This window comes from Terrapene carolina, unplaced genomic scaffold (assembly GCF_002925995.2).
Source record: "Terrapene carolina triunguis isolate 2854851 unplaced genomic scaffold, T_m_triunguis-2.0 Scaffold38, whole genome shotgun sequence".
Taxonomy (NCBI): domain Eukaryota; kingdom Metazoa; phylum Chordata; order Testudines; family Emydidae; genus Terrapene; species Terrapene triunguis.
Genome location: NW_020664389.1, coordinates 5,870,021 through 5,893,514, shown reverse-complemented (window position 1 = coordinate 5,893,514; position 23,494 = coordinate 5,870,021). Strand labels below are relative to the sequence as shown.

The 23,494-nt window shown below is 40.5% G+C and overlaps 2 protein-coding genes across 3 annotated transcripts in view; one reads left to right on the top strand and one right to left on the bottom strand.

Moving 5' to 3' along the window:
• LOC112118789 (multidrug resistance-associated protein 1-like) overlaps positions 1 to 10,907 on the top strand; it is a 53,919-nt gene extending 43,012 nt beyond the window's left edge. The window contains exons 22-28 of one of the 2 annotated variants that reach the window (XM_026652566.1): positions 788 to 914; positions 3,243 to 3,344; positions 6,094 to 6,237; positions 7,264 to 7,422; positions 8,250 to 8,416; positions 9,520 to 9,714; positions 10,228 to 10,907. In XM_026652566.1, coding sequence (XP_026508351.1) covers positions 788 to 914; positions 3,243 to 3,344; positions 6,094 to 6,237; positions 7,264 to 7,422; positions 8,250 to 8,416; positions 9,520 to 9,714; positions 10,228 to 10,354 — 1,021 coding nt within the window. In that variant the 3' untranslated portion in view covers positions 10,355 to 10,907. The remainder of the gene's footprint in view (positions 1 to 787; positions 915 to 3,242; positions 3,345 to 6,093; positions 6,238 to 7,263; positions 7,423 to 8,249; positions 8,417 to 9,519; positions 9,715 to 10,227) is intronic. The other variant, XM_026652561.1, reaches the window with a different exon arrangement.
• A 6,981-nt stretch (positions 10,908 to 17,888) lies between these two features.
• The window catches only part of HSPA13 (heat shock protein family A (Hsp70) member 13), an 11,720-nt gene continuing 6,114 nt past the window's right edge, over positions 17,889 to 23,494 (bottom strand). Inside the window, exons 3-5 of the mRNA XM_024217286.3 lie at positions 21,690 to 21,903; positions 20,283 to 20,450; positions 17,889 to 18,639 (exon numbers count right to left, since the gene is read on the bottom strand). Coding sequence (XP_024073054.1) covers positions 17,960 to 18,639; positions 20,283 to 20,450; positions 21,690 to 21,903 — 1,062 coding nt within the window. The 3' untranslated portion in view covers positions 17,889 to 17,959. The remainder of the gene's footprint in view (positions 18,640 to 20,282; positions 20,451 to 21,689; positions 21,904 to 23,494) is intronic.

Genomic DNA, 23,494 nt, shown 5'->3' with positions numbered 1-23,494 from the left:
TATTTCGTGAGCACTTCAGTGTTTCTCACTTTAAAAAGATAATTTGTTAAAAGCTGAATTTTTAGAAAAAAGAATCTCTTGTTGCTTCAAGTATATCTGCTGTATTTGTTAGAATGATAATATGTTCTTCAGAATGTTGAAAGTGTAAGTCAGATGGGTTGATGAAGTGATGAGGGTTTATACTTTAGCAGGGAAATGGGGTTAGATCCTCCATCTGTTCATTTCCAGATGTTAACGTGGGGTGTGTTTTTTAAGGTGTAGAATTTTAGTAAAGAAAGTGTCATAGTTTTTCGCATATCATCATTGAAACAATAAGAATAAAATCCTGGTCCCATTGAAGTCAATGGGAGTTTTCACTTCAGGGGGGCTAGAATTTTATTCTGCCCCAACATAAAATTTGTTGTGCAATTGCAGGAGGGAAATATTTATTCTGGGGGGATTAGGAGATAAATAAGTCTTATAGAACTCAAAGCTAGATTCAGTCTTATTTGTGGAGTTGGTGTCTATATATATGGATTGGGGAGAAGTCTGGCCTAGCTGACAGAGCACTGTACTGTTCCAGCTCTGCCACTGGCCTGTTGGGTAATCTTGGGCAAGTCACTTATCCTCTCTGAGCCTCAGTTTCCCCTTCTGCAAAATGGAGATAATGATACTTACCTTCTTTGTAAAGTACATTGATGAAAAGTGCTATAAGAACTAATTGTTGAATTTTTACTATATTATCAATGTTCCATAATAAAAATTCTGTAGGTAAGTCAATTTTTTTTTCTGGCTATGTTGACTACAGGTGGTTGGCTGTCAGGCTTGAATTTCTAGGAAACCTGATGGTTTTCTTTGCTGCCTTGTTTGCAGTGCTGGCTGGAAATACAGTGAATTCCTCTACCGTGGGTTTATCCATATCATATGCACTGAATGTAAGTGATGGTATAGTTTTGATGCTTCTACAATATTTCATATGGAAGGCAAGAATGACTGGGGTAAAATTTAGTAGGCCAAATTCTGCACAGTTACATCTGTGCAACTTTTAATCTCATGGATGTAACTGAGCAGAATGTACTCTCATTACTATGTGTTTTTCTTTGAATTTACACTAATTATGAAAGTTTATGTATTATTAACAATTCATATATTGATAGGTTTAAATGCAACAACAAAATATTGGAATATTGAAACAGAATTTTAAATATCAAACTTACTACACTGGGTAGCTTACTTTTGGTATTTTGCTAGCTTGGAGAAGGGAGGTAGTCTAGTCAATTGCAGTCATGTTTTCAGATGCGTCCTTTCTAGTTCTGGTGCACTAGCTGCAATATTTAGGTTGCCATCATTGCAAGGAGGAGGTTCGTTTAAAAATGAGTTTTGTATTGGTATTGAAGTATTTAATGGAAACATTTCCAATGGCCTTATGTTATTAAAAAAAAAAAAAAAGCATAGGTGGGACCACATTTGGCAAGCATGTCCCTTGTAATAAGGAGGGCTAGAACTGTGTTGATTAGTGGCTAGAAAGACAATAAAACCTAATGATTTAAAGAGTTTTAAAAACCCACGCATCCACAATATCTTGATAGATTGGTCCTATCCCCTGAGTACTTTCTCTCTCTCTCTCTCTCTCTCTCTCTCTCACTCATCCTGTTATCTAAAATTAGAATGTATGCTCTTTGGGGTAAAGTGACATGGACATCTATATTACTATACCCATGAAGATGATACTGGCTACTGCAAGACTTTATACCTGCTAAGACCTGAATTCAGTGTTCTGTGATTTCCCTGCAACAGATTGCATCAACACAAAAAAGGGTATTTCATTTCCTGTATGCCTTAACACCGAAACACAGGCATCTTAATTGGAGGATCACAGCTCTGGTCTTTTCAGATAGGTATATTACAAACTGGCTGTTTTATTTGCCTTTTAATCTTATACACGTTTGGTTAAATATGGGATCTCAGTACAACTGATTATTTTTTGTTCAGAAGCCTTTAGGTTCATTTTTAAATATTCCTACCTCAGGACAAAATTTTAACCTCGGATGGCTAGTTTATTAACCCATTTCGTCACCGACCAGTTTTGTTAAAGTTTAATTTTTAGTTCTGATATATAATGTACAATGTCTTAGAACAGTTTAAAATAGACCAATTTTGTACTGCTGTACCTGAGCATGTCATTTCACAGCCATCACATGGCAACTGTAAGAATTCACATATAAAATTAGTGTCCACTGCATTAACTTGCAGATATTGGTCTAGGTAGCACTAGTACTTGCAAAAATAGCTTCTCAGTGCTTGAGGATAGAAATGATTTGGCAGACGCTATGGACCTGATCCCCAGGTGCACTGCAGCTGCCTTTGCCACGCTGCTAAGATACTTGTGTAAATGGCTCAGGGAGGATTGTCCCAGTGTAAAGGGAATACTGCAACAGTACACATACAACACAGGCTCATAAACCTACACTTCCTCTTTCTGCCAGTGTAACGCAGAAGGGGAGCTTGGTTACTGGGGAAAAGGTGATAGCCAGGGTGCCCTGTACCCTACACTGATCCTGAGCTAGTTTTTCTAACACAGCAAATGGTGGAAGAAGCGCTCAGAGTAGCGCTGGGATCAATGCAGTGAAAGTGGAAGCTTAAAGCCAGCTTTGCATACCAACTCCTGACTTGTGCTCTGCATCTTCTGGAACTATCTAAGCAGCTGACATTGTGTTTTGATGCTATTTCTTGCTATCCATAATACATATCTGAAATATATTATGCTGTTTACGAAGGCCAAGCAATTTTAACACATTCTGTGGAGTGAATAATAGAAATGTAGGGCTAAGGGGGCCTCAAGAAGTCATTAAGTCCAGCCCACTATGCTGTGGCAGGACCAGATAAACCTAGACCAGTGGTCCCCAACCTTTTTAGTCTGGCAGGCACCAGACGACAAGCCACGGAGGACCGTGGCGGCGGACGAGCATCCGCTGAAATGCCACCGACAAGCGGCAATGTCAATAGGCGTCACCGCCAAAATGCCTCAGAGAAGCAGTGTCATCCAGAGGCATCGCCGCCGAAATGCCACCGAAAATTGGCGGCATTTCGGCGGCGACGCTTCTGGATGACGCTGCTTCTCGGCGGCATTTCGGCGGATGCTCGTCCGCCGGCCAGTACGCGGGCGCACTTAGACGCTCCAGCGGGCGCCATGGTGCCCGCGGGCACCGTGTTGGGGACCCCTGACCTAGACCATCTCATGAATATATCTTTTTTTTTTTCAGATAACTCAAACTTTGAATTTTTGGGTGCGTAAAGCATGTGAAATTGAAACTAATGGAGTTTCCATTGAAAGAGTTTGTGAATATGAAAAAATGGACAAAGAGGTGAGCATTTTAGAAGACTAAATATAAACTATTTGGATACTATTTCATATATGTGTATAAGCTAGTGACTAACTGATAAAAAGAAAAGAAATTGAATGACTAATACAAATGGCATCTTATAATTAATAATATACATACATTCTCAAAGTGTGATGCATTCACGAACTAATGTATTTGACTTTCTCTTTACACTAATGGTCAGAACAGTTTTGTATTTTTAATGTTGACCAGTAAGTTTCTTGACATCAGAGTTTGTGGTAGCTATGGTAGTTAGAAACAAACAAATACATAAAATAAATCTTAAATCTCTAAGTCTCATCATGAACTACTATCTGAATTTGTCTGTGGGTATATCTATACTACAATCACGGAGTGTGATGACAGCTCATGTAGATGAACCTGAGACAGTTTAGCTAGCTAGCTTGGCTACTGGAGCAGTGAAGTCACAGCAGCATGGACTTCAGTGCAGGCTAGCTGCCAGAGTAATTACCCAGGAGGGTATGTACAGCCCATGAAGAAGCCATGCTGTCACTGCTTCACTGCTAATCCAGCTTGTTGAGTATGTCTACATGAGTTGCAATCACACCCCTTGATTGCAATTCAGAAATATACAGTGGTGCAACGATACAGGCAGGGCCGGCTCTAGGCACCAGCGCTCCAAGCATGTGCTTGTGGTGGCACTTTCCAAGGGGCGACACTCCGCCCTCCCCCCCCTTTTTTTTTTGCTTGGGGCAGCAAAAAGCCGGGAGCCTGCCCTGACCAGAGCCCTGCCGCTGGAGAGCCAGAGCATCGTCCCCTGGAGCCGAGCCCGGGCTGCGGCGGCGAGAGGGACTCCCGGTCTGTGTGAGGAGCCGGGGAGGGAGAGAAGCGGACCCCGGGATGCAGGGAGGGAGGAGGGGTCCTGCTGCCACCACTGCTGCTGCTTTGAGTCTCCCCAGGGTGGCGCGGCGTTTCCCCGCCCGAGTGGGCTGTGCAGGGCGCCGCCGGGCTGGGCAGGGGGCGCGGATCCCGGCTCGCGCACTGACAGGGCAAGTGGCTGGGCAGCCTGAGCTGCCAGGGAGCTGCCCTCTCCTGCCCCCGGACCCAGCCCACCGCGCATCTCCCCCGCCTCAGCCCCGCGCTGCTTGCCCCAGACCCCCACAGCGCCAGGGGCGGGGAGAGGCAGAGCCCGGCTCTGAGCGGGGCAGTGGGGGATACTGCCCCGCCGGGGGACCCCCACGGCTCAGGCACCTGGGGGTCAGTGTCCGTCCTCTTGGCTCTGCCTGCACGGGGCTGAGGAAGCAGCTGTCAGCACCTGTCCCTCTCAGCCCTTGCATCCCCCATCCCGCGCGCAGCCTCTTTACTTGTACCTCCCCCCATCGCTCCTTCACCGCACTCCTTCCCCTTGTACTCTCCCTTCACCCGCACCTCTCCCCTTGTGCCCTCCCCCAGCCCTCTCCTCCCACACCTCCCCCTTCCCCTGCACCTCTTCTCCTGCAACCCTCCTGATACCCCCTCTCCTCCTCCACCCTCCTCTGTGAGTACATCATACCCCGCTTCTCTGCCAGTGTAGAGCCCCCAAGCACCCCCACACCCGTTCCTCTGCCTGAACCCTCTTTACTAGATCCCCATCCCTTTCCGGGTACAAGGTTTGAGGGTTAGTCCCTATGCCTTCCATGTGCATTTGGAGCACTAAAGATGGGGTTGCGGAGGATGGGGGGGGCAAGATTTATACTCAAGTGAAATAAAAATAGGAGAAACGGTTTGATCCCCACTGCAAGTGTAAACGGGGATTGCTGTGGTGAATGAGGAGGTCACGTTTCGGGGGGGGAGCCCAGGGCTGGGGCGGCAGGGGGTGCGGGTGGGGAGGAAGGGAGAGCCCAGGGCTGGGGCGGCAAAAAACCTAGAGCCGGCCCTGGATGTTCCATTCACTACAGAGCTTGAGATATTTGCCATCATCAAAACCTTTGCTACTAGGCTGATACAAAAGTTGCAAGGTAGGAGTGGATATTCTATGAATTACTGTAACTAGAATAACAGTTGCCCATCACAACTCTAGGTTGGAGTGTTCCGCTCTGCTTCCATGAGAGGAGAACAAACCTGCTGAGGTATAAGAAGAGCTGGCTTCACAGAATGTCCCTCTCCTCTCTGCTGTCGAAGCTCCTCTATGGTGGCTTCACTGGTTTGGGCTCCAGACTCCAAGAGCCAGGGCTGCCATTCTCAAATACTGCTACTTCCCATAGTGGGCCAAATAAGCCAAAGTGATTCCTGACCTTAACTAGCATGGGTTCGCTCCTGATATAGTCCAAACAGTGTGTCCTAGGCATCTTTTTCAAAGTAAGTGGCATTGCAGACATGAATAAAGTTGTTAGAAAGGTGCAGGCTGTACTTTGCTGAGAATAGTGAATGTATTACAAACTATTAACAGCCAGGGCCTTGGAAGCCTGAGTCTCTTTCAAAACTCAGGTCTGTGAGTTGGTAAAATAATCAAGGTACCTAAGGTAGCTCTCTAAATGAATATGTGCAATCTTTATCTGAGTCTGGTTACTGAGAAGGATTATGTGATGCCTCTGCATGTGGTGAAGTATTTTTTAATTAAAAATCCTGATGTCCAAGAAGCTGTCTGACTTCTCAGTGCATTGGATGGAGTGTGAGTCATCATCATGTGTTTACTTGTATTTTTAAAACTATAAATGGCTTGCATCAAGTATTCCAAGTGGCTTGTAAAAATGTAAAGCAGTGCACTAAAACAATGTTAATTTAATTCCAGGCCCCCTGGATAATGTCTAAAAGGCCCCCGATGGGATGGCCCAATAAAGGGATAATAGAGTTCATTAATTACCAAGCTCGGTATAGAACAGATCTTGGTTTGGCCCTACAGGATGTCTCCTTCCAAACACACAGTAAAGAGAAGGTATTGTACATAATACGAAATAATCAAAAATAGTTTAATTGGCCCCTTAATTTTCTACAGTCAATAGATTTCATGTATGAAAGCATAACTGAAGGAGTCCAAATTAGGATAATTCTTATTGGGTATGTAAATAATAAGCTATTAGAATTCATGAAACTATTTTCTAAATGGTTGCATAGCCAAAGGAAAAAGTATATTTTAATCTAAGTTTTATTAATGGCAACATTAGATACAAGGGGACAGATGCTCATATGGTGTAAATTGATGTAGCTCAACTGACTTGAATGGGACTCCACTGATTTACAGAAGCTGAAGATCTGGACCAAGATTTTTAAATGACAGACTTTAGTTTCAAGTTATACTATAGCTTGATTAGTAATGCCAATTAGAAACCAATCCTGTCAAGTGTTGAGTGCCTCATAGTAAACTTATGCAACCAATTTTTTTGTAAAATGACTTTTAATAAACTTTTGCTCTCCAGTTCCCAGACATTTATTTTTCTTTTTTGTCTTTTACGTATGGTAAATGAGTATGTTTCTAATGAGGGCAGCATTAACACAGATCCTTTTATTTCTTGTTTGGGCACCAACCATAGTTAGGTTAGTTTATCTCCAGAAACAGTATGAACAAAGTCATGAGCCAAAGGAACTACTCGTGTGAGCTCACTAGTGTGAGCAAGGGGATCACAATCTGGCCCTAGATTTCTGTGCTGCTGCAGTGCCAGCAGATGGGAATGTTAGCTTTTGAGTGGATACCACAAAACACTTCTTTGGGAATTCCCTCCTACCCCCACAGAAAACTGGACAGTCAGGATCCTGATGATGATTCCCAACCAAAGTATGAGAGAGTTAAGGAAGATCAGAGGTGGGGCCTAAACCACTGGGCTATGGACAAAGGGGCAGTGTTCTTTTCTAACTCATATCTATCTACAGTGTTTAAAGTCACTAAAAAGAAATGGAAGTGTTAGTTTACTAAACTCTCCATTATTAAATTAGTTTTTCTTTTAAATTTAATCTCTTGTTCCAGGTTGGAATTGTAGGAAGAACAGGAGCTGGTAAATCAACACTCACGAATTGCTTGTTTAGAATTATAGAGAGAGCCGGAGGCAAAATAATTATAGATGGAATTGATATATCAACTATTGGACTACATGATCTACGTGGCAATCTTAACATTATTCCACAGGTAAAATCTGTTTCAGTATAGACACTTCTGTTTCATTCAAACATTAGTTATTGCATATCTATGAAGAAATTCTAAACCCCAAATGCTGAAGCTGTAACTATAAGAAAGGCTCCATTTTGTACCAATTCACCAGAGGAAAGATAAATCAGAATATTATTACTGGAATTATGGCTAATATTGAAAACTCCAAAGTTACTCATTAACGGGTATGCCCCAAGAAAAGAGAGCTTTGGATGTAATCAAATAATCCTTGGTCATATTGCAAAATTAAAAGTAGCCCTATAGTAGGTGATTTCAATTTAATATTAAATCCCTGTCATCTAAAAACACAAAACCAGATTCTTAAAAGGTTTAAGTGCCTAAAGAGGCAGATAGACACCTTCTGGGATTTTCAATAGCACTTACCTGCTTTTGCCTATCTGCCTCTTTAGGTGCCTAAATACCTTTAAAAACACTGGCCCACGGATACATTTATAGAAAGCTAGTGGATTTTTTTTAAACAAACAATGTTCTTTGCTAACTGTACACATTCTTCTTTTTTAATACATATATTTGAATATATATTTTCATTTACCAAAGACATTGGATAGACCTCTCTCTCTCTCTCCCCCCCCCCCCCCCTTTAGGCTTTGTGGTGTTAATAATTTGAGCATAGCTAGTTTTGCCTTTTCACTCAGATTTCAGATATTACAGTTTGCCTTTAAAATGCATTATTTCTAGAATACCTTAATTAAAATCTTAACATTCCTGTGAGTTTGTTGAAAAACATTGTTTTGTTTTTTAAGCTTTGTGATGCTACTGCTTAGGCATTTTATATTATTTCTTAGGACCCTGTCTTGTTCTCTGGGACCCTCCAATCTAACTTGGATCCCTTTGGAAAATATTCTGATCATGAGCTGTGGGAGGCAGTGGAGTTGTGTGACTTAAAGAATTTTGTCCAGTCACTCCCAAAGAAACTCCTTCATGAGATTTCAGAAGGTGGTGAAAACCTCAGGTATAAAATTTTTAGTATCTCCTGGCAAGGGAGCTCTTCTGGTGTGCTAACTTGATTTTCCTTCAACACATTCTACATGACAGTATTCTAATGTTTTTCCATGTCACAAAAGTGTCTCCATCATTCTAAATAGAATGACTCTTGTAAAGCAATTTGTGGTCACCTAGCTAAATAGTAACTGGGTGAAATTTTATGGCCATGTTACACAGGAGGTCAGACCAGATGATCTAATGGTCTCTTCTGGCCTTAAAATCTATTATAGGTGTTTGAGAAATGAGCAAATAGTCCAAGGCAGGGGATCGACCGCCACAGACAGAATAACTGATATCAGAGAAAAAAGTAACAATATATAAAGTAAGAAGAAAAAGAAAGGGAACAAAATATAACCAAGAGAACACCATCGTATGCGCTATATTATATCTTCTATTATTTGTTCAGTGTAGTGGAGTAGCTGTTCAGTTTCTCTTTACAGTGCATTGTTATTTCAAAGATATGCCAGGGACGGTGACACTTTATGGGATAGAAAATTTCTGAGTGTAAGAGTCAGGCCATTGCAGTCTGCTAAAATCTGAGAAATTTATATAAATGCTTGATAAGCTTTTAGCAGCAGAGTGGCAATCCAGAATTTAAAAAAGCAGAGCAGAAATGGAAAGGTAGTTAATAAATTGGAATGCATCTGCATCCAATGCATCTGAAAAAAATGGAATTTCAAAAAGGGACATGCCATTTCCAAAGATAGCATAAGAGAGTCCTTAAAACTCTCATCCTGAACCAACTCCCACCACTGTAAAATACATAATTTAATAATCATCTGCTGTGTATCAGTCTCTTTCAAACGTATCCCATGTCCAAACTAGGACGTGAATATAATAGTGGGTATTAAGTTAACGTGGAAACTCTGGAAAATGGAACCAGGGATGTGCCTCTAAAATAGATTGTAAGCATGTGGTTTTGCTAACTATTTAAACAAATTATCCTACTCATTGCTTTCTCTCTACAAAATAATCCGATCAAGGAATTATTTAGCATTTATTGTGGGTGGAAATATAGCAATGCTTTTGCAAAGTTATTGAAATGACACTGTTTTCAAATGTGTTTAACAGTGTTGGGCAGAGGCAGCTTGTGTGTCTTGCCCGGGCTTTGCTACGGAAGACAAAAATTCTGATCTTAGATGAGGCAACAGCCTCTGTTGACATGGAAACCGATAACCTAGTGCAGTCCACCATCCGGAGGGAGTTTCACAACTGCACAGTATTAACTATAGCCCACAGGTTGCATACTATCATGGATTCTGAAAGGTAAGTTTCAATATTGTTTTAAAAAACACATGGTTTCATTTAGACATTGTCAAAGTTGGTAGGCATGAAAGCTGATCTGGCTTGACACTTTCACCACTCCTCCCCATATAATCTATGGTACCATGAAATACATATATACTTATATTAGCAGTAGTTATTGACAGTAAACAGACTGATATTTGTGCTACAGTGATTCTCCTGTTGTTACTGAATTAATTTTTAACTCCATTTTATCCCAGTTGCAAACACAAGTTACTAGCAAGTCCATTTAATTTACCAGAGTAAATTGATTGCACTGTAGAACTTAAGGTGACGAGGCAAAATTTCATTTTCTAAAACCTCTTTTTGTGCAGGAGTTCGTAGCTTCATGAATGTCTGAGTTATCTATTGCGAAGAGATTTCCCATATTAAAGGAATGAGTTCTACCTAAGCCACACCTTGGGTACGGCTAGAAAGTAGGGCTGAAAAAAATAGCTCAATTTTCCTCATCACCTTTTTGTTTCTGCATTTCAGAGTGCTTGTTCTGGGCTCTGGAAGAATTATAGAATTTGATACCCCACATAATTTATTACTTCAGCAAGGAGTTTTTTCGAAAATGGTTTCTGAGGCTGGGATAACACAAGATACAAATAACTCGTGAACTTATTTTTGTGAAGACAAGAATGCTGTTTTTTTCTGAACTCGAATGCAGGAAATGCTCCAGGGATGTGTGGTTAATTGTATCCTTGACATTATAAAATGATCACACAGTTTAGGGGAATTGGGTAGTTTTAACACTACAAACTTCTTACATGTGGTAGGATAAAAGCTGATGGTTGCTACTGTTATGATCTGTATTGCACACTCTTCAATCTTCTTTAAAATATTTTTATATACATTTTTCAGTAGAACAAAAAAATGTAAAGCCTTACTTTTCATAGCATACAGTGACTTTTGCTTTAATAAATGATCTGGAGACTACATAAATGCTTGTGAGCCAGACTACTTAACACTCCAGAACCTTCAGCACTTGTTTTGGTTAAATCAGTTTGTATGTTTTAAAGTATTTAGAGAATAATGCAGATTTAACTAGTATCCTCTGTTATAAATAATGAGCTGGTGAAAATTCATTTGAGAATTGTCATTTTATGAACATGGGGGGCTCAATGCTGACTCGAGTCTGTACATGAATATTTTTTAAATTCTTGAGGGGTATATTTGGTTGCTTTTTTTAAATGGTCCTTTGAAAACCCTAAAATAAAGGACAAGTTAAACAATTAGTATTTATTTTTGTCTACCTAACTGAGCATTCTCAAGTCACATTGTGACAGAATTCTTAAAAAAGGAAAATCCCTCTGGGAAATATTCACTTTATATTTAAAGCACGTTTGTACAAGCTATTCTTGCACTAGTCATGGCAATAGAACCCTCTTTTCATATTTAATGGGAATGCTAACAAAGCATATTCTTCTGTATGTAAAGTACTGTAAGTTATGGTTCTAATTTGTTGGCTTGTTTGTGGGTAAACTGGGTGAAAAGATACAGAGAAGAGAAGAAAGTTTCCATGAGAATATACAATGTGTACTAAAGGATACACAAGAAAAAATGAAATGGTTTTGCACTAATTCAAACATTCGTGGAGCAGATACAGTTCTATTTTGAGAAGTCATTAACTTCCTCCATAAGAACCTATGCACACATTTGAGATATCTAAGCTGTGGATGCAGGGTACCTGTATCTTATAATGTACTATCTCCTGCATGCCTTATTCTCTTGAGAGGTACACTGGTGGAGCTAGAGCACATTGGAATTCACCTAGTCCAACACCAAACTAGCCTCTATCCAAAGCTGTACTCCTTAAGGTCTATAATACCGCCCAAGGAACTACTTTTATAGAGTTCATTGATTTTCCTCTCAGGCCTGATTAGGCTTTGGGCCCCAACCCAGCTTCATTACTGTAGCATAAATGTTGTAGGAGGTCAAGTAGGCACTGAACACTCTGCCTCCTGGTACTCAAATTGAGGTGGGCACCCTGTCATAGCAGCCATACTAGGAATAGCAGAGAAGAGTGATCAGTACTTCCCGTTGGAGATCCACCAGTAGAACAGCAATTCTAGTCATGTTGGCACAGTCATCAGCTTGATTGGTTTGGTGGTAGCTTGGGCCTCCCCCAGAAAAAAGGGTAAGTGAAGGATCCAGGCATTCCCTGCTATTTTTAATTCGCTCAAAGGTACAATATTGTCCCTGACAATAATAGCCAGCTGTAAATAATACAGTTCCCTAAAATATACTAATAACCTAGAGCTTGCACCAAACTATTGATTAGGATAGAGTAGCTATGGTGAAGCTAAATTAATTTTGGCAGAGATTAGACTTCATGCTGAAGCCTTTGCCTTCTGTATGAGGTGAGCTGATTCTGCTTTTAAAATTTTTGTGATATTGTTAACTGGCTATAATCTCAGAATTAAGCTTCTTCAAAAGATCTATGTTATGCACCATCCTTCTGTTTTACATATGAACAGTCAGGCTATTTGTATATAAAATATCATTGATTGTGTTGACATAATTCAACCCAGCTGCTTCTACAAGTTGTAGGCCTAATTCACTGCTGGCACAAGAGGGTGCACCATCCTTCACCTGAATTTAGTCCTGAGTGCTATTAAGACAACTACAAGAATCTGGCCTATCTGGTATTTACAAACTTGAGTATGACAGAATGAAACTAGGGAGGGAAGAGGCCTTTAGTTCCTGTCTTGGTAGTGCCTTTTAAAAAAATAAAAATAAACACATACCCACTTCTGTTTAAATACAGGTGTTCATAACTGCCTGCACAAGGCAATTGTTTCTATAGAATTTATCTTCCTTCTAAAGAAGCTACATACTTAAATGAACCAGGTGGAAAGAATTATTTTTAAACTCAAGTGATGCCAGTGTGCAAGAGCATGTTCAAAGATGTTTGAGCAAACAATAAGATGGATAATATTGCAGTGAGAAATACATAATGAAATCTGGAAGTGATGTACAAATACCATACTTTTCTAAAACTAAGGACTTAGTAAATGTTCCACTTTGTCCCCTAACTGTAAGAAAATAGGTAGAGGTGTACAGCCACTCCCTTGGTTTATTTCCCTTGAAAATAGCAGGTCAGTGTTAACATTCCTTAAAGACAGACTGAACAATTTTGAAAAAAAAAGTTTGTCTTTTGTAGCAATAAATCACAAGTAAGGGATGTTGCTTAACAAAACCCCAGGGAGCAGAGGACAGAAAAAGGTAGTCCATTGCTGGGGGAAGGCAATGTACTAGAAAAACTACCATGTGTGAGTCTCATAACAATAAGATACCCTCCTGCCCTAATATTTATTTCAGAGAAGATCTTGACTGAGGAAAGTGAACGATAAAATAGTGTAGCTGGCACTCTCTCCTGTAGAGAGGGAGCCAACCATCATTGGTACAAGGTAAGTTCAGTTGTGCTAATAGGGAACTGCCCTATGCTTAGCACACCCTGCAATGTGTCTTCTGTGAAGGACATTTAATATTTTTGCTTTCCTTCCTCTTCCTTATGTTGAACAAGAGCAGAGGATTTACCAGGGGCAGGCATCTCTCTGGTAGTCACCAAATGCTGATGGAGGGCTCTGACAAAGAAAAAAGCTTACTTTGAGGTTAAGGGACTGAAGTTAGACGTTGTATGTTTTATTGCTTGCTCTACTACCCTTTGCATGAGTAAGTTTGAGAAACTCAGTTTCTCTCTGTGTCTTCATTTCCTCATCTGTGAGATGAGAATGCTCCCCTATCTTACAAGGTGAGTGACTACATTCGTGTATCTGAGAAATGCTCATATGCTGCTAATAAGCACGACAGAAGAGCCAAACCCATCAGATTCTCCTAGGTTGGGACATCAGTTGCAATTAGGAAAAGGGGTTAATGAGACTAACTTAAGAGTGATAACTGTCTCGTGTTACCTAACATTTATGGTTAAGCACCTCTGCCTCCAGCCTGTCAGGCTTTTTGTGTTGTACTGCTCCCCCTCCCCCCCAAAACAACCTTGGCTAGAGCCCAAATAGCATATGAATCATTTCAGTGTAGGGGCTGTAGTGTACAGTAGGAGTAGATAGTTAATGCTTAGAGAAAAGGAGCACTTGCATTTTCCATAGGAAGTGGAGCCACAAACAGCATTCAACTGAACCTTGTGCAGACAATTCCCACAGTGCAGATATGCTTTTTTTTTTAATAAAAAAAAAGTGCAAACTATTCATTTCTCAATGGCATGTGAAAATGTGGCAACAAGCATTATATGCAATTGATACCTTGTAAAAACCTGGGTCTTTAGTGATACATGCCTTTATTCTAACACTAAAGTTTTATTCTTTGCATTATTAAATGTCCATTTATAGTTTGGCAGAAAGAAAAGTCATATTCACTTTAAAAAAACAACTCCACCTGATGTTGGATATATATTTTAATTATATGCCTTTAGTTGCCACTCTAATACAAGCCATTCAAAGGGAACTTTTAAATACTTATTAGAATAGCTATCCAATTTCATACACATTCAAATGTCATCGAAAAGTCTGCTTTTCTCACTTCTCACTCAGTGATGGATGTGGGCAGTTCACATTTGCAGTGCTATGGTGTCAGACTCCAGATCAGGCGTTCTCAAGCATCTTTCTCAACACTCCCCCCCACAACATGCTATAAAAACTCCATGGCCCAGCTCGGCCACAGCAACTGTTTTTCTGCATATAAAAGCCGGGGCCAGTGTTAAGAGGTAGCAAGCCAGGCAATTGCCTGGGGCCCCACTGCACAGGGGCCACTGCAAAGCTAAGTTGCTCAGGCTTCAGTTTCAGCCCCACATGGTAGGGCTCAGGCCCCTGCAATATTCCTTGCAGTCCTGCCTGGCAGAACTTTGGCTTTCTGCCCAGGGCCCTAGCAAGTCTAATGCCCACCATGGGTAGCAGATCCCCTAGAACCTGCTCACAGCCACTGGACCCTTGTTAGGAACCACTGCTCCAGATGACAAGTACTCCTGCAGTTAATATTGAGAAGGTCAAATATTCTTACTAAGAGGCCACATCCTGCTAAGTTCGATTTTATTTTCCAGAAACCCCATTGGACAATGTCTGTGGAATGCCCAAATCTGCACTATACAGAATTTCTACAGCATGTTTCTAGTGACCTTATTTGTCACTATTGATTTAATAAAAAGGGTTACAACACTTCTAGATAAATTGAGTTGTTTAGAGCTGCTCCTTCACTTTTCTAGCCCCTATTACCACCTCTTGTAGGTCACTGGTGCACTTCTATCTCCCTGCCCTTAGCTCTGCCTTATTTCTAACAGTAATGCTTCATACCAAAAGGAAATCCCAGGGAAAGAGAAACAAAAGTTTGGTAGATCTTATGCAATTACTTTTATTTAAGAACATATTTTAAAAGGCTGTATATAAATATCTCTGAAGTATGATTTTTCCCCAAATGCAGATGATGTACATGTCAACCTGTAAACTGACAAGATTTTATAATATTGATGAGGCATCACCACTTCCAGGACTGCACTCCCCTGAACCTCAGCTACATAAACACAAATAAAGATAGGTGTTACAGGGCTAAAGCTACAGGCACCAAGATTTAAATAGGACTAGTCTTAAAAACAGGACTCCAATCTTCAAACAGTGTCATTTAGTTAAATGAAGGACCTTCATAGTAAGTTGTGCACAGGGAAAAATACACAAGGTGCAATATTACTCTTTTTGTTTAAAATTCAGTCATTTGTGCCAAAATAGAGTACCAAAACTAGTATTAGATACAAAATAAATAACTTAGTTGCACTTAAATTTAGCAACCACACAAGGTAGTTTTAAAAATATTAAATAGACCATGCATTAGGAGATGTCTTATGCATGTTAACTTCTCTATGAAAAGTTTCTGGCTAAAAAGCTGCATCCCTTTTGGAAACTTTTCAAGTAAACAACCCATCCATCCTTAAAAACAAAATATATTTGTAGACTTACACTTATGGAAATGCAAAGTCCACTTACTGGACAATTTTGCCATCCTCCCAGACTTTAGAAAGTTTTTAAAGCCCTATTTTTGTTTCAAGTTTCACATTTTGAAATTCCTCTGAAGCCCCTTCCAAACTTCCCATGTCTTAAAGCTTTTCTGGTTCACTTTAATTAGCTATGATTTGATTCTGATTTTATGCAATCAGTTAATCCTGCTAGTTTCTCACACAAAAATAGTGTTGAAGACAAAAATTAACATTTTAAGATCAATTGTAATTCTAAACCCCGTTAAAAAAGAAAAGCAGCTATGAATAAGACTTACAGCAGGGTAAGCCCTAATTCTTGCAAAGATTTCTGCATATATGCAAAGTAAACATAGAAGTATTTGCAAGATAAGGGCCTAAAATAGCATCTGCATGGTACTTGAGAGAATTGTACTGCATACTGATTTGTCCATTATTTCTTTGAAGGGACTTCAACTTTAAGTTTAGTCATTCTGGGGAAAAAAAAAAAAAAAAAAGTAGTTTCAAGAATTACATACCCCCTCCTGTTAATTTTTGCAATAGTACCACCACTTATTAAAGTATTTTCCCATACAGAAAGCTTCTTGGTTTTCCTTGGTTACAGTTCAAAAGCTACTAGCAGCATTGTCTGAAATACTTTGTAAACTCAGAGACAAGGCCACTTTAAAATGGTAGGGCAGACACATTCCATCAAAACCATGTTTTTTAAACTAAGTGCAAGCTTATTACTGAAAAGTCTCAAATGTAGCAGATAGCAAAAGATTTAAAATCAAGTTATTAGATCTCACATTAAAAAATACAACTTATGTCAGATTTATTAGGCAAATTTTGCTTAGTTATCTGCTGTTAGGTGATGACAATACCCTCTTCGTTGACTAAGGATAAAATAACATGTATAAAAAGGAGTTTATTTGGCTATTCAGCATTTTATCCCTTCAAAAAGAGCACAATTAGACAAGTTTCTTTAAAACCTTCCTCCAAAAGTTGAGACTTTAGGAGTCAACTTCTGTTCCTTGTATTTAACAAGATGCCAGTAGTCAAAACAGTTATCAAAAGCAAAAGGCTTCAATATTACCACGTTTACATTCCAGTTCCTGTGCTACTTGAATGGTTTTCTTTACCAGACTACAACTCACAATTATCACTCCATGTTCAATGCAGAGTGTGGGAAAGCATCAGGAACCTTAAAACATATAGACACGAACATGCTAGGCACCAGATAAAAATAGTTGGATTCATTTTATTTTTAGGGAGAAAGTTGTTAAAAAGAAGCTGTAGCAATTCTCTTAGTTGAGCACCAATGCATTTCATGGTAAATAAAAGATAGGGATGTATTGGTTGAAAAACATGAATAGAACCCTTGCAGGGCCTAATGCATTTTTTTCATTAATATAAAATTGGCTTTCTAAAATGTTTTGGCTGCATGGCAGGAACTACAGTAATGATGGCATTATCAGGTGTCTGCCCACTGGAGAAACATCAGAGGGATCACAGCAGCCTCTCTAGCTGATGACAAATTGAATCATAGGAATCCATTAGGAACATGCATTTTAAAGCAGACACCAGTGTAACAACATGAAAGAGCTTAAAAAAAAAAAATCTTAATTTTTTTGATTGCAGTAAGTCTACATTAAGAAGAGACAACAAATCCACAAATAGTTTCAGCAATAACACTGCTGTTTATAACAGCAGCACAAGAATCTTACGTGAAGTGGACAAATAGATAGTATTCAAACAGGAAAACTGCATTCTGAAAGGTGCTTTGAAGTGCTCAACTGACTCAGTTTAATAAATTAAGCTGAACATTACCTGAGCTGTCTGCATTAATACTGCTACACCTCCTCTCACAGTACATACTATCTCCACCATAGGTTCAAGCTCATGGTTACATTCCACTTTCAAGTCTTCAGGGTCTGCTAATAAAATTTAGCAAGAAAATGTGTGCATTTTATTGGCAATAGCATGTTTTCACAACTATCAACTCAGGTTTTCATCCCACAGCCAGTTGACAAACCAATGGGGCAGAGGTGGGTTGTGTGTGTCCATTATTTTTGAATTGCTAATACCTTTAAAACATGATAGAGCCAGCACACAATGGTCTAGCAACACTTAAATGGAACAGAATTAAAAAGGTAGATATTACATGGCCAAGACTAGGCTTCATTGTTTGTTGGGTAAGTCTATGCATGGTCATGAGTACAGTTTTTTGAAACAGTGAATAATGGAATGTGACAAGAACAATGAAGTTCAGTTGAAGTTAGTTTTTCGTAAATGCTTATTAGGAATTTCTACAGCACTGACTTGGAGGGGCCAGGACCCTCCAACAATCCCAGCTTGGATAGCTACACCCATTACCACTGCCAGATCAGGATCTACAGAGGTGTTGGGTTCCTTTCCAAAGAACTCTCGAATAACTCTGCGTATCCGGGGAATACGGGTGGAGCCCCCTACTAATACAATCTCATCCACTTCTGTCTTGGGTAGATGTCCTTCCTTCAGCACCTGCTCAATGGGCACAAGGATCTTCTGAAACAGGTCCTCGTTCAACATCTCAAATAGTTTTCTTGAGATTTCTGTTTCAAAGACAACTTTCACAGTGTTGCTCTGTGTTTGTGAAAAGTCATCCCTTAAAAGGTTTATCATACCATCTTCCATTTGTGAAGGTTCGGCTGCAATTACGTTATTTATTTTTATCTGTTCTCTTTCTGAAAGTTCTTTTAGGTCCTTCCTTTCTGGCATGGTAAGAGAAACTCTGACAGGAGAAGAATTGTGTAGAGTCAAATTTAACTTGACTGCTTCCACAGCCTGCCTAAGTCGATGTATTTCTTCCTTTCTGGAGGGCACAGAGCCATACATTCGATGGATTTGGTCATACAAGTATTGCAGCAATCGCTGATTAAAGTCCTGTCCTCCAAGTTTGTTGTTACCTAAGACATAAAAATGTATCATGTCACTCACAGTATTTCAGAAGACAAAGACGCCCTTTATGTCATGTGCAGGACATTCTCATGGGACTGGGAAAAAGAAATGTTCACAACTATAGTGCCAACAGTCAATTGTCAAAACCAGAAGTATAATCATTTGGGGATATTTTGTAATGTGCTTCACGAAACAAGACAAGAATGTTCTCAGGTTCTCTGTTTCAATTTGCATAAATGAAAAAGCAAGGGGTTGGGGATTTCAGAGGAAGTATTTAAAAAATAATCCACCAGAACGCTAGGAAGGGGTTTGGTTAGTAGAGGGTAAAATTTGAAATGGAAAATATTTGTGGCCCGCTGTGATACTATGCAAGTCAATCTTTTCCATATTCCCACCTCACACTCCAAGTCTTAGTTACTGTCTACATCTCTGCCCATATTAGACATTTTCACTAATAGTAGCAAGATGAAACTCATGAAGGATTACTGCCTCAACTCCTGGAGCTGAACTTCATTAAGGGCTTACTGTATTTTAGAGCCTTCATATTAAAATCGTATACTAAGGGACATTAATGTACACTGATAAAGGCTACTTTTGAGTCATGAGGTATCTATTGTCAGCGTTTCCACAGGAAGAACTTGATTCCCAGTAGGAGTTATTTCAACTCTTTGGATCAGTGAGCTTCAAGCTCTAGTAACGGACCCATCCTACACTAGGCTTTATAGGTAGCTGGTGGCATAGTGCACTCATCCCAAATTCCCTCTTAAGGTGTGAGTTCCACCTTAACCATCCTTCCAACAGTTTTCAAATACCTATGCCTGCTCTTCATAAGATTGGCCTCTTGAGTTTTCCAATGGAATGGGCACTACCCATAAATATTCAGTCCATCTTTTTATTTCAACTCTAAAAACGAGTTCATACTGTCCAACAGAACCACGTTGAAATGGTTGACTGCATTTATTACTCTTTTCATTTTACTAGACAGCGCAGCAGGTGTCAAAGCTCACTGAGTCGGGAATATCAACCATGGTACTCAGCCTCAGATCTGTCTGAACCCAGGTCATCTGCAAAGCAATTGTGTGTTCACTACATAGGTTTACAAAGCATCACTGCCAGAATTCAAGTGATGAATCAGTTTGGCATATTTGTTAGAAAACCTGTTTCTGGGTTAACAGAGTGTGAGCTCTCCACCCCTTAATGTCTGAGCTGCAGCCAAGCACGAAAGGGGACTGTTCTAAAGCACCCTTCAATAATATGACAAATCCCCTTGACTCAGACAGATGGAGGTAGTAGAATGCTTTGAAACGCCAGTAGCTCCAGGACAATAATTGTAGAATGCACAAATGCTCAGGTTACCTGTGCACAAATGTTGACAATGACAGACAACTAGACCACAGCTTGTTATGTTAAAATCAACCAAAGAATGGAAGAATTTCTCTTAATTAAAATCAGTTGCAAACCTAATTTTAGAATTATGGAGAGCAGAAATAACATTCAGGGGACCAGTAGGCCACCAAAAGTTTTAAGATATCAACTTTAGCATCCCTTTACAGGTGATTTTTTACATGTATCCACTGAAATTATATAGAACTAGTTTTTACTTAAGAAAAAATAACATGTTTTATTGAAGTATGAGGTGACTTATCCTTACCTGCCATCGCTCGTGTCAGAAACATTCCTCCTTGTTTATTCAATAATGAGACGTCCAAAGTTCCTCCACCCAAATCCACTACCAGAACATTAAACACATCCGCTTTATGGAGACCATAAGCCATAGCTGCAGCAGTGGGTTCGTTAATTACCCGCAATATCTCCAACCCTGAAAAAGCAAAACAAGTTAACATTTTCTCCACACAACTGATAACTCTGTGTAGTACAATGGATTCCACTTAGTAACCCAGCCCAGTTGCCAGCAAAAAGCTGGCATTGTCCAACAGTTGCCAATGAGTGGAAGGCAGGTTTGCGAGGCTGCAGCCAGGGAAGGAAGCACGGGGATGCACCTCCCCTCCTCACTGCAGCCCTGCAAACCTCCTGCGGGCAGTACAACAGTAGAGAAAGGGGCTGCAGTGCAGAAGTTGGGGCTTTCTACAGGGGGCCAAAGAGCTGCACAGGACCTCTCCCCTCTGCTCTCCAGGGCTCAGCATCTCCCAGTGTTTCTTCCCCTGGGTGCAGTTCCTTGGCAAGACACAGTCCAGAAAGCCCAGGGAGAGATACTGTTTAGCTCCAGCATCCTGGCTACAGCTCTCCCTCTCTGCTACTGCCCTGCCCACAGCCAGTCCCCCCCCCACGCCCCCCGAGGCCACAGTCCCTTACCTCCTGTGCACAGGCAGGTTTGCAGTGCTGCAGCCAGGGAAGGAATGTCAATGGGACGTGATTTGGTTAGAAGCAACATTTTGCTGGGAACCAAAGATGTTAATATTTGGGTTGCTATTAAGTGGAATCTACTGTATGTTTACAGTATTCTATTAAAATATTCTATTAAATTCTATTAAATTATTCCATTAAATTGTGTCAATAATTTTTGTTCAAACATCTTATATTTTACTTCAATCTGAAGGAAAAAGTTCACAGGGAATTCTACATCTCCCATGGCTTTCACTTTTTTTGTTTTTAAGATTAAATTTAAGAATGATATTCCAAGTTTCTTTTAGAGCAGTCTGTCAGAATAAAAACTGACTGAATAGTTCCCTCAGTGTGTTTTCTCAGAGGAGGCTGTGGTGGGATGGTTTTTGAGCTTGTTTTTATCTGAGTCTGATTTATTTCCATGAAGTTTCCTGTATAATTTTCTCTACTTGAAAATTTCCAAAAAACCTTTTCCCTTTAGTGATACTTGAGAACATTGCTATCTGTACGTGCATTAGCCAACTGCACTTCATGTCATTTGAGAGTTCCCGGCTGTTCTTGGTGATTGCTAATGCTCTGTAAAGTGATTTCTAAAGTTTTCTGCCACGGACTCTCTGTTGCTATTCTACATTTCACAAACAACTTAGTGTAGATGAGTAAACCTCAGGATAATTCAAAGAGTAGAGGGAAAATACTAGAAAGAAAGATGCATCACCTGCAAGGTTAGCTGCCTTAATAGTGTAGTTCCGTTGCCTTTCATCAAACTCTGCTGGCACTGAAATGACAGCCTTGGAAACTGGCATGCCAAGGTACTCCTCTGCCATCCTCTTTAATTTCAATAGCAGTTGAGCGCCAATATACTCAGGTGAGACGTTATATGTTTCATTGGTTGTCACTGAAAATTCAACTGCTCCATTGTTGCTGAAAATCTGGGGGGGGGAGAGACAGCACAACCCACAAGTGTGAAACACAGCCCACCTTTCATTTAACAAAATGCTTTTGTGAAACTGTACTTGGATATGTAGAATACTTGCTTACTCCAGAATCTACTATGAGTGGTGACTTTGCCAGTCTAAAACATTCTATCTGAACCAATTTTCTTTACCTTCCATTATAAACAATATATGACACGAAGGCATTCAAGTTGCTAGAAAATATGCCTGAAGTACTTTTTTTCTATTTTGGCCAAAGACACCAGTGAGTCAATATCCAGAAGTTGGCTCACACAGTATCAGAATTAATAATCCTACACAACAGCACATCTAAGGAATGAAAATAGTTCTTCTGAGGTGAACCCTATGTCTACTCTACTGCTAAAGCAGAAACATGCAGGACGCCTCAGGAGACACACACATATATAGGTATTTATTCTGTCCCCATCAAAGCAGTTGCTGAGTGCTACTGTACCACTGAAGATTTATTTTATGCAGACTCCCTGCACCCACTATTAGCTGAGACAAGAGAATGATTTCCGATGCCTGACTTAGTACCCATTGTTAAGTACAGTAACTCCTCACTTAACGTTGTAGCTATGTTCCTGAAAAATGCAACTTTAAGTGAAACAACGTTAAACTAATCCAATTTTCCCGTAAGATTTAATGTAAATGTGGGGGGTTAGGTTCCAAGGAAATTGGGGGGGGGCTGGGGGGGGGAGGCAGACAAAAGGCATTATATACTGTACTGTGGTTGGGAAGTGCCCCGGCTTACCTCCTTACCTCACACAGGCACAGCCCGCTGCAGGCAAGGACGCTAGAAAGCACCTTTGCAGCAGCAGCAGCAGATTCCCCATTTGGCAGCACTTAGGACTTTCTGGGAGGAGCGGAGATGCAGCACTTCCCTGCTCCTCCCCCTCCCTCCCAGATAGTCCTAAGCGCCGCCAAACAGCTGTGTGGTGGTGGGGGAAGCGCTGTGATGGAGGGAGGGCAAGGAGGCGGAGAAGCGGAACTTGTGCAATGCTCCCTTGTAAAGTCGCTGCTCTTCTACAGAATCTTACAAGCAGGCAGCCAAACAACGTTATAAGGGAGCATTGTACAACTTTAAACGAGTATGTTTCCTAATTGAGCAGGGACGTAACATTGAAACAATGTTAAGTAGGACGACATTAAATGAGGAGTTACTGTATCTTATTGTGCTAGTTTCACCATTACTGAAAGACACAGCTTTGTAGCACTGTTAATTTCAGGTCCATTTATAATTATAACTGAACCTCATAAAAAAAAGACAAACTGAATGTGTAGATGGGAAATTGTAAGCGTGAAAGACTAGCTATCCATAATCATGAGAAACAAATGCATTAAGAACAAACTATGAAAGCTGTGTATTACATAATACAGGGGTCGGCAACGTTCGGCACGCGGCTCGCCAGGGTAAGCACCCTAGCGGGCCGGGCCAGTTTATTTACCTGCTGACGCGGCAGGTTCGGCCGATCGCGGCCCCTACTGGCCGCGGTTCGCCGTCCCGGGCCAATGGGGGCGGCGAGAAGCGGCACAGGCGAGCGATGTGCTGGCCGCGGCTTCTCGC